The sequence below is a fragment of the Babylonia areolata genome, chromosome 15, assembly GCF_041734735.1.
Source record: "Babylonia areolata isolate BAREFJ2019XMU chromosome 15, ASM4173473v1, whole genome shotgun sequence".
NCBI classification, from domain to species: domain Eukaryota; kingdom Metazoa; phylum Mollusca; class Gastropoda; order Neogastropoda; family Buccinidae; genus Babylonia; species Babylonia areolata.
In genome coordinates, this window is record NC_134890.1 from 21,749,182 (window position 1) to 21,764,181 (window position 15,000).

General features: G+C 44.5%; 1 protein-coding gene across 4 annotated transcripts in view; it reads right to left on the reverse strand.

Annotated features, from left to right (window-relative positions):
* Positions 1-4,485: 4,485 nt before the first annotated feature.
* LOC143290491 (uncharacterized) overlaps positions 4,486-15,000 on the reverse strand; it is a 78,424-nt gene continuing 67,909 nt past the window's right edge. For 2 of the 4 annotated variants that reach the window (XM_076599988.1, XM_076599989.1), the window contains exons 2-3: positions 13,710-14,888; positions 4,486-10,295 (exon numbers count right to left, since the gene is read on the reverse strand). In XM_076599988.1, coding sequence (XP_076456103.1) covers positions 9,472-10,295; positions 13,710-14,888 — 2,003 coding nt within the window. In that variant the 3' untranslated portion in view covers positions 4,486-9,471. The remainder of the gene's footprint in view (positions 10,296-13,709; positions 14,889-15,000) is intronic. The other 2 variants (XR_013056397.1, XR_013056396.1) reach the window with 2 other exon arrangements.

Genomic DNA, 15,000 nt, shown 5'->3' on the forward strand with positions numbered 1-15,000 from the left:
ACAGAGACAGAGAGACAGAGACAGAGAGACAGAGACAGAGAAAAGTTTCTGGAGTCAATGATTGTCCATTCTGAAAGTTAATGACATCCCTCGGGAAAAGCACAGTACTCCGAATTTCCTAACTACACCCAAGAGTGGAGTGATGGCCTAGAGGTGACGCGTCAGTCTAGGAAGAGAGAGAATCTGAGCGCGCTGGTTCGAATCACGGCTCAGCCGCCGATATTTTCTCCCCCTCCACTAGACCTTGAGTGGTGGTCCGGGCGCTAGTCATTCGCATAAGATGATAAACCGAGGTCCCGTGTGCAGCATGCACGTAGCGCACGTAAAAGAACCCACGGCAACAAAAGGGTTGTTCCTGGCAAAACTCTGAAGGAAAATCCACTTCGATAGGAAAAACAAATAAAACTGCACGCAGGAAAAAATACAAAAATGGGTGGCGCTGTAGAATAGCGACGCGCCCTCCCTGGGGAGAGCAACCCGAATTTCACACAGAGAAATCTGTTGTGATAAAAAGAAACACAAATACAAATACAAAGAGTGTGTGGGTACCTGACTTAGGCTGGGGAAGCTTAGCGACGAAAGAGGGGATATTGGGCTACGCCTTCCTATACAGAACCCTTGACACAGTGAATAATTATGATATGAATTCCACTGCCGTAGCGGCTGTAAAAGTCTATGGAATCTTTTGATCTTCATGTTTCAAGTACACCACACGAAACAATTTGTTGTATTTGCATGTTCCATGTCAGTGAGTCAATCGTTCAGTTGTTACTTCATTCGTTCATTTGCTTGTTCGTTGGTTCGTGTTTGTTTGTTGGGTTTTTTGTTTGTTTGTTTTTTTGCTTTGGATTTCGTTTCTTTGGTAGATTTATTTTTTTGTTGTTTTTTTCAACTTAAAGTGACAATATTGATGACGATTATACTATAGTGACAATTTATCAGTTAAATCATTATATTGGCATGAATATATAAACGTATTGCTGCAATAAAAATCATAATTGTGGTGTTTGTTTGTATCACTTCTTATTTCAGTTTGTTGTGTTTGGTTTCCTTTTTGACAATATTGATGACGACTATGCTATAATGATAATCTATCAGTTAAATTATCTTATTGGTAAGAACATTCTAAACGTACTGCTGCAATAAAAATGATGAATGCGGTGTTTGTATGAATTCTTATTTCAGTTTGTTGTGGTTGGTTTCCTTTTTGAGTCTCTTAGTTTGGGGGTTGGGAGGACAGCAGTGGTCGTGGGTATATAATCTGAAAAACACACAGATGGCAAGGAACAATATTACAACGTTGATTAGCATACTAACAAGACACAGAGAGAGGGAGAGAGAGATTGTGTGTGCGTATGTGTGTGTGTGTGCGTGTGTGTGCGCGCGCGCGCGTGTGTGTGTGTCTCGGGTCAGCTTCAATAAGCAAGAACCGAAACACGGCAGCGTAATGAGAAAATCATCCAGTCACAACGACACGAAGGCAGACTGATGTGACACCCTTCGTTTATTACAACACAGTTTTTCTTTTTTTTTTCCAACAACACTGATGAGGATTGCATAGCACTAGACACAGGAACCGTGGGATAAACAAGGTAGACATCGCTTGGTATTTTCTGTTGACACAGACTTCAGCCGTCATCACAATGAAGACATATCCACAGAACAGGTTATGTACAGCAGCAACGCCAAGTGAAGAGAAGGCTTTTAGACAAGCCCACACGTTCACGATGTTGTTATAAGGGGGATAACCCAAGAACCGACACGACATCTCGGGGACACAGACATCTCTCCAGGAGCTTCATTACCTCCCCTGTCCCAAATAAACCATGCACACACACACACGCGCGCGCGCGCGTGCTAATATACTGACACAAATATATACATACGCACAAACACGCACACACACACGCAATACAACACACACACACACACACGCACACATACACACGCACATACACATACACTTACTCCCAACCCTACCCACCCACACGCACATATTTCCCCTCCCCCCAACACTCACGCAATAGCATCAACAACAGGTATGGTAGTCATGGCAATTTAGTGCAGCGAGAAAAAAACAACAACACATATTGACTGGGTGGGAGGGTGGTGCCGGGGGTAGGGTGTGTGTGTGTGTGTGTGTGTGTGTGTGTGTGTGATAACCGGTAAGGCGCTGGTCTTCTGAGATCTTGTGTTCAGGGGTTCGATGCTAGGCACTTTGCTCCGACTTAGAACTCTAACTCCATCCAGGAATGAATGAGTACCTGACTTCGGTCGGGGAAGGTGTGTGTGTGTGTGTGTGTGTGTGTGTGTGTGATAACCCTTAAGACGCTGATCTTCTGAGATCCAGTGTTCAGGGAATCGAAGCTTTCGGCGTGGTGGGTGTGTCTTTTGGAAAGACACTTTACTCCCGATTTTGCTCACTTCCGCCAGGTGTGAATGTCAACATTGCTATGAGAGATAGTTTTCAAAATCAATGGAGACATGCTCTAGAGGCGAGTAGTAAATGTCTGTTTTATCGAAATTTCAAAAGTGGATTTGGTAGAGAAAAAATATTAAGTCAAATGCCTGATAATTACGTTATCAGCTTCTTCAGATTTCGAAGTAGTAATCATGAGCTGGAAATAGAAACAGGGAGACACAAAGGCATGCCACGAAAGTTACGGCTTTGTAAGGTTTGTAACATGTCTGCGATTGGGGATGAGTTTCGTTTTATAATGGAATGTCCCAATTATGATCATTTACGAAATAGATATGTTCCTAAAAAATATTTGTCTCCCAAATCGGTTTTTGATTTCTGTAATATGCTCAAAGGAGGCAAAAAATGTCATTCAGCTCTAAGTAAGATGATTAAATTTGCAAATGTTGCCTAGCTACACTTTTGGAGTTAAAAGACATTTGTGTTTTCTCAACTTTTATGTGACATTGGTGTGCATTTGGAAATGTTTGTTCTGGGCATGAAAAAAAAAAAAAATTTGCAGTAATCCTCCATACTCCAATAGGAGTGAAAGGATAATTAAAACTTGAAACTTGGTACCTGACTTCGGTCGCCGGGGAAGGTCAATAAAAGCGGAGGAAGGAGAGGATTTGTCCCCGCCTTCCAGTTCTGGCCTTAGACACAGTGAATCTGGTTTCACTGACCCCATGGCTGTGAAACAAATGTGTTGGACCTTTCACCTTTATTCTTTTTTTTTCTTCTTTTTTTATTTATTTATTTTTTGTTTTGTTTCAGTCGTGAACTTTATAATCTATGTTTTAGCAGTACTCATGGAATACGAGCTTTGTCTTGAATGGTACAGACGGCAGTTATTGTGTAATGAATTACCAGTGAAACTGCACATTCTTTCAATGGCGATATATGGCGTCTCGCCATTTTTTTATTTTATATATATATATCATATATATATCATTTGGCGATGTTAAAAAAAACACACAAACAAACAAAAAAAAAAAACCCTAGCCCCTACAGTAACACATTCTAATACACATTAATATTTGTGACGTACTGAACAAAACTGCGTACCTCAAACGGAATCCCTTTGTAGATCAATTCAAAGTGTAAACAGCCGCAACTACACTGTAGAAGTCCGTGCTAATAACCCCTCTTCCCCACTCCCATCCACTGAAAATTTTTTTTACATACGATCAGTTTTGTTGAAAATTCTGTGTATGGTCACAAAAACTAAGAGAGAAAGAGGTTGGGGGGGGGGGGGCACACGCATACGAAAAACAGAAAAATAGTGAACCGTTTTAGAACCTGAAAACAACAACAAAACAAACAAAACAGCAACAAAAACAACAACATAAAAACAAGATCAAAAACAAACTACCCGACTGGGAAACGACCACAGCTGAGCAAGAAACAGCCTCCAACGTTTCAAAACGCGTGTGTCACATGGAGAGTTGTTTCCCTTTGACTAAGACCTTGATCCACCTCCATGGCCGTGTGAAAAGACCTTTCCCCAGCCATCACCCAGATTCTTTCATTTACCTGTGTGTCTCTCTGTATATATATATATATATATATATATATATATATATTTATATATATTTACATATATGTCTCTACCACCACCACCCATACACACGCACCACCACAACCCACCCACACACATCACATACCGGTATATATATATATATATATATATATATATATATAGAGAGAGAGAGAGAGAGAGAGAGAGAGAGAGAGAAAGGAGTGTGTATATGCGCGCGCTCGCGAGCATATGTGTGTGTGCTAAAAGAGAGAGAGAGAGAGAGAGAGAGAGAGAGAGAGAGAGAACAGAGACCATTTGTCAAATATTTGACAATAATGCAAATGTGTGTGTGTGTGTGTGTGTGTGTGTGTGTGTGTGTGTTTTCCTATATGTATGTATGTGTGTGTGTTCCTATATGTATGCATGTATGTATGTATGTCTGTTCATATATATATATATATATATATTCGTCTGTGTGTGTTCATATATATGCGAGCACACACACACACACACACACACACACTTACAACACAAACACACAACATGCCACTACCGCCGTAGCCTTCAGATTAGTTACACAAAATCGCTCGAAGGAGGAACGAAAGCCTGGGTTGTACACCAGTAAACTTTTGAAAGTTGACTTATCAAATTGTCCTTTACTCTGCCGCAAATCGTAGCTTCTCTCCCTCAACACAAAAACACACATACAAAGAAAAACTATCCAGAGATTCTTTCTCTCACATATACTCTGTGTACGTCTCAATCTCTTTCACACACACACACACACACACACACACTCGCATGCACTTCCACTGACAAAACAGACATATCATTGGCGCACTGAAAATTCGATTTATATTCCCGAAAATGATTTTTCGATGCCAGTACGACAAAAGCAAATTCTGTCAGAAGGAATGTATACAATAAACGATTTTTATCACATACATCTGTCATTAGACCACAGGTTAAAAGCGGACTCGGCAATCATTTCTCGCCAATATGGGAGAATACTCTCCCCTTTTTATGAGGAAGGGTTGTCGGTTGACATTCTTTTCATATCAGTCAGAACCCCCCCACCCCGCCTACCTTTTTTCCCCCACCAGAGTGACAGTGGAAAATCCGTAACCTTTCCCATTCACGGACACAGTTGAAAAGCTGTCATTTTTTACCATACAGTGTGGTAGTCGACATTGTGCTGGGTAGATGTCAGAATTATACCATCGATACTGGTTGTGCTTTTTGTTGTTGCTTTTTCTTTTCTTCATGTGCTTTGGATGTCGTAGATTGAATGTGTCAACGTTGGTGTTTCGCGCATTGGAGCGGAAACGAATGTGAGGGGTTAACTGCATCAAATCTGAGTGTCCAAATCACTGAACATTAGTGAACATTTATGTGTTCTCGTCGCTGGGGCAACCCTCAGCGTTAAACGCACTGACGACTCAAGACGGATTGGCGGACACTCTACACAGGTCTCGTAAAATATTCACCACACAAGTTCACAGACGTCATTTTATTTCCAATTCCCATTCATAGTCACTAAGGCGTTTACTATCCCCATTCATAGACATATCATTTACCATCCTCATTCACATACATAAAATCATTCACCATCCCCATTCACATACGTCACGTTATTCATCATCATCTACTCGTAAATGACATGTTATTTCCCATCCCTACTCATAGACACCAAGTTGATTACCATCCCTATTTATAGACACTAAGTTGTTTATCATCCCTATTCATAGACACTAAGTTGTTTACCACCCCCATTCACAGACCTAACTTTTTTAACACCATAGACACTAAGTTGTTCACCACCATAGACACTAAGTTGTTTACCATCCCCATTCATAGACACAGATGTTTACCATCCCAATTCATAGACACTAAGTTGTTTACCCCCATTCATAGGCACTAATTTGTTTACCACCACAGACACTAAGTTGTTTACCAACCCCATTCATAGACCTTAAGTTGTTTACCATCCCCATTCATAGACACTAAGTTGTTTACCACCACCATTCATAGACGCTAAGTTGTTTACCATCATCATTCATAGACACTAAATTGTTTACCTTCCCCATTCATAGACACTAAGTTGTTTACCATCATCATTCATAGACACTAAATTGTTTACCTTCCCCATTCATAGACACTGAGTTGTTCACCATCCCCATTCATAGACACTAAGTTGTTGACACGACCACAAACACTAAGTTGTTTACCATCCCCATTCATAGACACTAAGGTGTTCACCACCATAGACACTAAGTTGTTTACCATCCCTATTCATAGACACTAAGTTGTTTACCTTCCCATTCATAGACACTGAGTTGTTCACCATCCCCATTCATAGACACTAAGTTGTTGACACGACCACAAACACTAAGTTGTTTACCATCCCCATTCATAGACACTAAGTTGTTCACCACCATAGACACTAAATTGTTTACCATCCCCATTCATAGACACTAAGTTGTTCACCACCATAGACACTAAATTGTTTACCATCCCTATTCATAGACACTAAGTTGTTCACCACCATAGACACTAAATTGTTTACCATTCCCATTCATAGACACTGAGTTGTTTACCAACCCCATTCATAGTCACTAAGTTGTTCACCACCATAGACACTAAATTGTTTACCATCCCCATTCATAGACACTAAGTTGTTCACCACCATAGACACTAAATTGTTTACCATCCCTATTCATAGACACTAAGTTGTTCACCACCATAGACACTGAGTTGTTTACCAACCCCATTCATAGACACTAAGTTGTTCACCACCATAGACATTAAGTTGTTTACAATCTCCATTCATAGACACTAAGTTGTTTACCATCCTCACTCATAGGCACCGAGTTGTTCACCACCATAGACATTAAGTTGTTTACAATCTCCATTCATAGACACTAAGTTGTTTACCATCCTCACTCATAGACACCGAGTTGTTCACCACCATAGACACTAAGTTGTTTACCTCCCCCATTGATAGACACTAAAGTCGTTTACCATCCTCATTCATAGACACCGAGTTGTTCACCACCATAGACACTAAGTTGTTTACCATCCCTATTCATAGACACTATGTTGTTCACCACCATAGGCACTAAATTGTTTACCATTCCCATTCATAGACACCGAGTTGTTCACCACCATAGACACTAAGTTGTTTACCACCCCCATTCATAGACACCATGCTATTTACCATCCCCATTTTTTGGCACCATGTTACAGATATATTTTCCATCTCTATTCATAGACACCATGTTATTTACTATCCCCATTCATAGACATCAAGTTATTTACCATCTCCATCCATAGATACCATGCTATTTACCATCATATTCATAGACAGCATGCAATTTACCATCCTATTCATAGACACCATGTCATTTCCCAGCCCCATTCATAGACATCATATCATTTCTCATTCTCATTCATTGACACTTAGTATACCGTCCTCATTCATTGAAACCATGCTATTTACAATCCACGTTCATGACGTCGCGTCATTTATCATCCCAATTCATAAACGTTCAAAAGGTTATTTACCATCCCAATGTACTGTATTGAAATATAGTATGTTTTACTGTTCTTTACCGTGTTGATATATATATATATATATATATATATATATATATATATATATATATATATATATATATATATGTAGTTGTTGTTGAGTATGTGTGTGTATGTGTGAATGTATGTCTGCATGTTTTACATTTATTTGCCTATTTGCTTATTTATCATCATTATTGTCTTTTTATTTTATTTATATTTATTGTTTGTTTTTTTTCTCAAGGTCTGACAAAGCGCGTTGGGTTACGCTGCTGGTCAGGCATCTGCTTGGCAGATGTGGTGTAGCGAATATGAATTTGGCCGAACGCAGTGACGCGACTTTGAGCTACTGATACTGTTGAGTACGTGTGGATGACGATGTTGAATGAAAGTGTCACTGCTGAGGTGCCTTTTAGTGGGACTTCCGGACCCGTCACCTCCCAACTAAACACCAAAATCACCTGAGTTCAGACCAAAGTACTAAATGCCACTGTCAACGTGTTAACAATATATTATCAAAGCGAATACTCATCATTTTGTTTTAAGTATTAGTATTTTCCAGGAAGGACACGACTGAAGCCCGCCTTCCTATGTCGAGCTCTAGACACACTGAATGTGAATCTACTGCCATGATGGCCGTAAAAGGCTGTGAAGTCATTAATAGTTTCCTTTCAACTTGTTGTAAACTATTATCTGCTTCGAAATACATCGTTTTCTTCCTCACACCAGGAGCAAGACTGTCTGGGAATGAAAATAACCATTGGGAGAATATTCGCATTTATTCGAAAATTTCAATCTCATGACAACAACATTGGCGGCCAGGCACGATTTGGAGGGAACGTCTTTGTCTCTCCTCCCATCGTATATAATTATTATCAACTTTTTTTGTGACCAACGTTCAGAGTGCAACCGTTAACGTCTTTGAACACACACACACACACACACACACTTTTTTTTTCTTTTGCTTTTTTCTTCCTTCCTCCACTGTAGCAGCAGGCAGTGTTGAAAATGTTCACCATGACGACAGCTCCTTTGTTCGCCATGGCCAGGCAGAAAACAAACTGTAAAGGAGTATTCTCCCTTACCCCGCAAACTCTCAGCTGCTGAGAGCGTTGAAGTATTCCGACCTTTTTATATTTTTGCGATAATTTTTCTGTACAAGGCAGACTAATACACGAGAAAGTTTCTCCAAGGAGAAAAAAAAAAAGAAAAGAAAGGAAAAAACAGAACCGACCAAAAAGACACAAGAAAAGAACAGCTTTACTGCATGAAGTCAGAGCAGCCGAGTTGGTTCATTCCACAGAGATGTCGGTCACTGAGACTGTTTCCGGTCAGAAACCATCCCGATGTTTTGTTGAAATAGTCGTTCTGTACACACACCCCACACCCTTCCCCCCACCACTTATCAAATCACTGCCGGCCGAGGACATGTTGTTGCGCGACGAATCGTCACTGGCACAACCAGAGTATATCATCAAACAAGGTCACTAATGCTGATCACAAAACAGTACTGTACTGAACAGTTGTCGTCAACAATGTTGGTCAAGAACAGTCATTGAATGGGACGTTTTTCACCAATGTTGATTAAAAGAAACCCATAATTGTACCTGGATGAACATCATCACTGTCGAAAAGCGCACGCACATAAATGTACACAAGCGCGCTTGCACACACACACACACACACACACACACACACACAAACTCTTTCTCTCACACACACACTAACGCGCGCGCGCGCACACACACACACACACACACACGAACGTACACAAGCGCCCTTGCACGCACGCGCGCACACACATATACACACACACACACACAAACACACGAAGCACCAGAAAACGAGAGCGGTGGGTTTAGATAAGAGCAAGGAGGAAAAGGGGGAAAAATAACCACACCCCAAAACACCCTCAACCCTTTCAACAAAAGCCCGGGTTGGTGTGCTCGATCAGGCAGCGGCGGCAGTACTTCTTCACCGTCCGGTAGGCCTCGGGCGACAGGCGGCAGCAGTCCTGGATGTTGAGCTGCTGCAGCCCGCGGCAGTGGTAGGCCACAAGCACCACCCCTTTGTCCGTCACCGCCTCGCACGACTTGAGGCTCAGCTTGCGCAGCTGCGGGCAGAACTGCGCCAGCACCTGCAGGCCCTCGTCCGTCACGTCGCACTTGCCCACGTCCAGGGAGCGCAGCCTCGGGCAGTGGCGAGCCAGGTAGTCCAGCGAGTGGTCTGACACGGCCTCGCAGCCCCGCACGTTCAGGTAGCGCAGCTTCGTGCAGTGGCGGGCGATGAACTTGACTCCTTGATCCGACACCTGGTCGCACTTGGCCACGCTCAGGTAGCGCAGGTTCTCGCCCAGCCGCGAGAGCTCGCGCAGGCCCAGGTCGGTCACGGCCCGGCAGTCGCTAATGCTCAGCTCGCGTAAAGAGCAGCAGCGGTTGGCCACGTGCTGGATCCCCTGGTCGCTGATCTGCCCGCACCGCCTCAGGAAGAGGAACTGCAGCTGCTGGCAATGGGCGGCGATCAGGCGCAGCCCGGAGTCCTGCAGCCCCGGGCAGTCCGTCATGTCCAGGTAGCGCAGGTACAGTGGCTGCAGCAGCGGAGGGGAGGGCGGGGGCGGAGGCGGGGGTTGTCCCCCAACTCCTCCTCCAGGGACCACCACACCCGTACTCACTCCTCCTCCTCCGGCCCCTTCCGGTGTCACCAGTCCGTCCGTCATCAGTCGGATGCACGTGATCTCTGGACAGCCTGAAGGAGAAGGAAACATCGTGATAAATGATCATTACCATCATCAAAGTCATCATCATCATCATCCAACAGGAGAAAGAGGAGAAGGAGACGTCATGATAATGGATTATCATCATCATCATCATAGCCATCAACACCGTCATCATCAAGATCAAGAAGCATTGCCATAGTGCATTCCTATTGTTTGCTTATTTACAGCTCTGCTTTTTCGCAAGAAGAGGTTATGATTATGATTATGGGAAAGATCATACACACGCACACACATATAAGTACAGAAACATGCACAATCGCGCGCGCGCGCACACACACAAACACACACACGCACACAAACACGCGCACAGACACGCACACACACACAGACACGCACGCACACACACACACACACACACACACACTCACGTACAGACAAATACAACCCCCTTTTTTATTCATTACATTTCAATACTATAATCATAATGTACCTATCCAAGCTGGTCGAGTGAATGGAATTTTACCGGAGGACGGTATCTTACTGTAAAACGTGGGGCACGAACAGCAGTAGAAATACTTTCGTCCTACGCTTTTTCTCATGTTGTATGAGACAAACATTTGCAAGAAAAAAACATCAAAAACACTCCGAAATGGAATATTCCATCTACGTAGGAAAGAAAGACTCAGTTAAACTGAAGTAAAATTTTACGTCTAATAAAGTTCTGCTTGTTGTGATCAATGTTTTATTGTTTATTGCTGCATTGTATCAAATAACTCTTTGTCACAACATATCATACCTGTGTTAAATTCAGACTAATCTCCCCAGGAAGAGTGCGTCGGTACTGTACAGTGCCATCATTTTCCCACTTTTTTCCCGCTTCAGTATCAGAGAGAATTTTCTTAACAAAATGTTGCAAGGGAGGGACAACCTTTTGGTTGTCGTAAGTTTTTTACATGCGCTTTGTACATGCTGCACACGGAACCTCGGATCATTGGATCATCGTCTCATCCGAATGACTAGTATCCACACCATTGCTCAAGGTCAAGTGGAGGGGTCGGTAATGATGACGAGTGTGGGATTCGGGGGAAGAACACAGAGAAAGGGGAGGGGGGGGGGAGAGAACGAGGGGGGGGGGGGGGGGAGAAGGCGAGGAGAGAGAGGGTGGAACGAAGGGAGAGGCGAACATCAAAGAAGAAAGTCGGGTGGGGTGGGGGTGGGGAGTGAGAATGAATGGAGAGAGAGAGAGAGACAGAGCACATCCGTTAGGAAGGAAAGAAAGAGATGATGATGATGTTTCATTGAAGAAACACATAAGGTTCATTTCAATGGGGAGTTGGGGGGGGGATAGGTCATTCAGCGAAGGAGAGACAGACAGACAGACAGACAGACAGACACCGATACGCAGACAAAGATCAACAATGACAGACGAACATCAATCAATAGTCACTGGAATAAGAAGCGTACAGACTTCAGACCTAAATTTCAAGTAATTCTGAACCAGAGACGAGAGAAACGCCGAACGTTCTCACTCACACACCGCACGCCATTCACCACTAAAATCAACCATTCATTAACCAAGCCCCACGCGCTACCGCCGACGGGAAAACGTAGATTAGTGAATCATTAATGACAGGATTTAATCAAGTATTAAACACAGGCTACAGACCTCATGACTTTAGTCACAAAGGGCCAGGGAGGGATATAGGCGAGGAAAACTAGAACTGCTCCGCCCACCAATAACCTCCCTGCGTAGAGGTGCTTCGCTCCTAGCAGTGTGCTCGGCTACAGTTAAATAATTTACAGGGAAGGTGTCTACAACGCTCTGCCGATCCTTATTACCAGGCGGTGTGATGGTCGTTGCTGCCAAGTGGCAAGGCATAAACCTCTCGAGATGGTAAGGCTTTTAACCCTTTGAGGTGTGGTGGTCACTGTTACCAGGTAGGTAGGCTTTAAACCTTTTGAGGCATGGTGGTCCGTGTTGTAATGTGGTGAGGCTTTAACCTTTTGATGTCTGTAAGTTCTTGTTACCAGGCGCAAAGGGTTTAAACTTTTTAGGTCTGGTGTTCATTGCAAATCAGATGACAAGGTTTCAAATGTTTGAGGTCTGGTGATCATTGATAAGGTTTTAACCTTTTGAGGTCTGGTGGTCCTTGTTACCAGGTGGTAAGGCTCTAACCCTATGAGGTCTAGCGGTTCTGGTTATTATATCCGGTGGTAAGGCTTTGATCTTTTGAGGTCTGGCGATCGTGATTACCAGGTAGTATGGCTTTGGCTTAAACGGTGTTCTTGTCGTGATTACCAGGTATGAAGGCTATGGCTCAAACGGCGGTTTATATATATATATATATATATATATATATATATATATATATATAAAACCAGACAGTAAGCCTTTGAATTAAACGTGTTTTTTTGTTGTTTTTTTTGTTTGTTTTTTTTAGCGATAACCAGGTGAAAATGCTTTGGTTGAAACGGTGTTCTTTTTTGTTGTTGATTATTTATTTATTTATTTATTTTTCCTGATAACCAGGTAGTAAGGCTTTGGCTTAAACTGTATTTCCTATTCCGAGCATGTCACTTTACACCAAAGCTATGGACAAACAGGACAACAGGAAAAAATCTTACACAAAGTCCGCGGTAAGACTATAACCATTTTGAGGTCTGGTGGTTCTGGTGACTAGTTAGTGAAACTTTAACTCTCTCCATACGAACGACGAAAGAGACGACGTTAACAGCGTTTCACCCCAATTACCATCATCAAAATATTGCAAGTGGAAGGCTCTTATACTGAAGAGGTGAATGTTGAAAAAGAATACCACATTTCTGACGACGGAAGCTAAAGGTTGGGTCATTCAGACACCCAATGGACAAACGAGGGGTCTGTGTAGAGGAGAAGAGAGGACTGGCCGTACTGAGTGAGTTAACATTTCCAAGCCTGTCTTCTTCTTCTTCTACTAAGTCCATCCTTCTCTCTCTCACTATTTCCCGTCCTCCTTCATTCTACCCTCGACTCCCCCTTCCCGCTCCAACCCATGTTATAAAGGCAGTTCTAAGTTAGCTCTACCCAGGTAGGCAGCCTGTTGTGCAAATGACTGTGTTAGTAGAGCGCTTAGACTTTGGTCTCTGAGCGAAGGTCGGTGTTTAGAAGTCAGTCAGTCAGTCAGTCAGTCTGCCAGCCAGTCAGTATATGCCTATCACACCAGTCAGTCAGGATGGAAATCAGCAAGTAAATATATACCTATCACAACCAGTGACTGACTGAGTGAGTAAGTTGGTATATGTACACCTGTCACAACCAGTAGATAGTAAGTATATACTTGTCAAATCCAATCACACTCAGTCAGTGAGAGAGAGAGAGAGAGAGAGAGAGAGAGAGAGAGAGAGAGAGAGAGAGAGAGTGTGTGTGTGTGTGTGTGTGTGTGTGTGTGTGTGTGTGTTTATACCTGTCACATCCAGGTGCTCCAGGTTAACGCAGTAGGACACGGCCTCGAAGACGCCGACGTTGGTCAGCCGCGGGCAGCCCTGCAGCTCCAGGTAGCGCAGCTCTGGGCAGCGCTTGGCCACCGTGTGCAGCCCCTTGTCCGTCAGCTGCTCGCAGCCGTTCAGGTTGACCCGCTCCAGGATGACGCACACCTTGGGCGTGTTGTAGCTCAGGCGGCGTGTCAGGTACTTGAGGGCGCGGTCCACGTCGATGGCGCCGCTGTTGATGACGATGGAGGTCCAGAGCGTGGGGTCCCACACCAGGTGGTACCACCGCCGGCACACGCGCGCGCAGCGGCACAGGCAGTCTGTGGGCAGGTGCGAGAAGACGCGCAGCACTATGTCGTCCGTCAGCGGGTCGAAGGGCGAGGGCCGCGAGGAGTAAGGGTGGTGCTTGCCTTTCGAGGAAGAGGGGGAGGGGGTCGACGCAGACCCTACTCCTCCAACTGTTCCTCCTACCCCTCCTCCACCTCCCCCGCGAAGCACCGTTTTGTCCTGAAAGTCCATCTGATGCATCTGAGAGCGTAGCATCTCCATCTGGGCCTCGCGATATTGTTGATGTTGTTGATGTTGAAGGTGTTGGTGCTGCTGGTGGTAATGATGATGCTGATGCTGCCGCAACTCGGCACCGCCAGAGCGGTAGTGGTGGTGGTAGTGGGCGTGGGGGTGATGGAATGATGTGGGTGTGGTGGGGGTGGGCGTGGACGGGGACTTGTAGGCCAAGGGGGAGGCAGGGGAGAGGCGGGAGTGGCTGTAAGGGTGGGACCCCAGCTGGCTGTGGTACTGCTGCTGATACTGCTGCTGCTGCACGGACATCGGGGTAGGGGTGGAGGCTTTCGGGTGGGGGGGAGAGCTGGCCCAGGACGCCGTCTTGGTCCCCGAGTCCTGAGACTGTCGGTCCGAGCAGCTCTGCTCGCCGTTGAGTGGGTACAGGTGGTGTTGGTGGTGCGGATGCGGGTGCGGGTGCGGATGGGCGGGGTGGTGGCCCGGGTGGCTGAAGCCGCTGACGCCATCGACTTTGCTGGAGATGTGATGTGGTGGCGGCGGTGGTGGCGGCGGTGGCGGGGCACCGTAGGCCACCACGTCGGAGACGATCCCTGAGCTGGTGGAGTCATGGTTCGATTCCACGGTCTGCGGGGAGTCTGTCAGGAAGACAGTAGGGAAGAAGACATTTTATTTCAGAAAAAAAGAACTTATGTTTGAACGTTGTGCATGAGCAACCTTAATGTGTGTTTATACATGAAGGCAGACGTG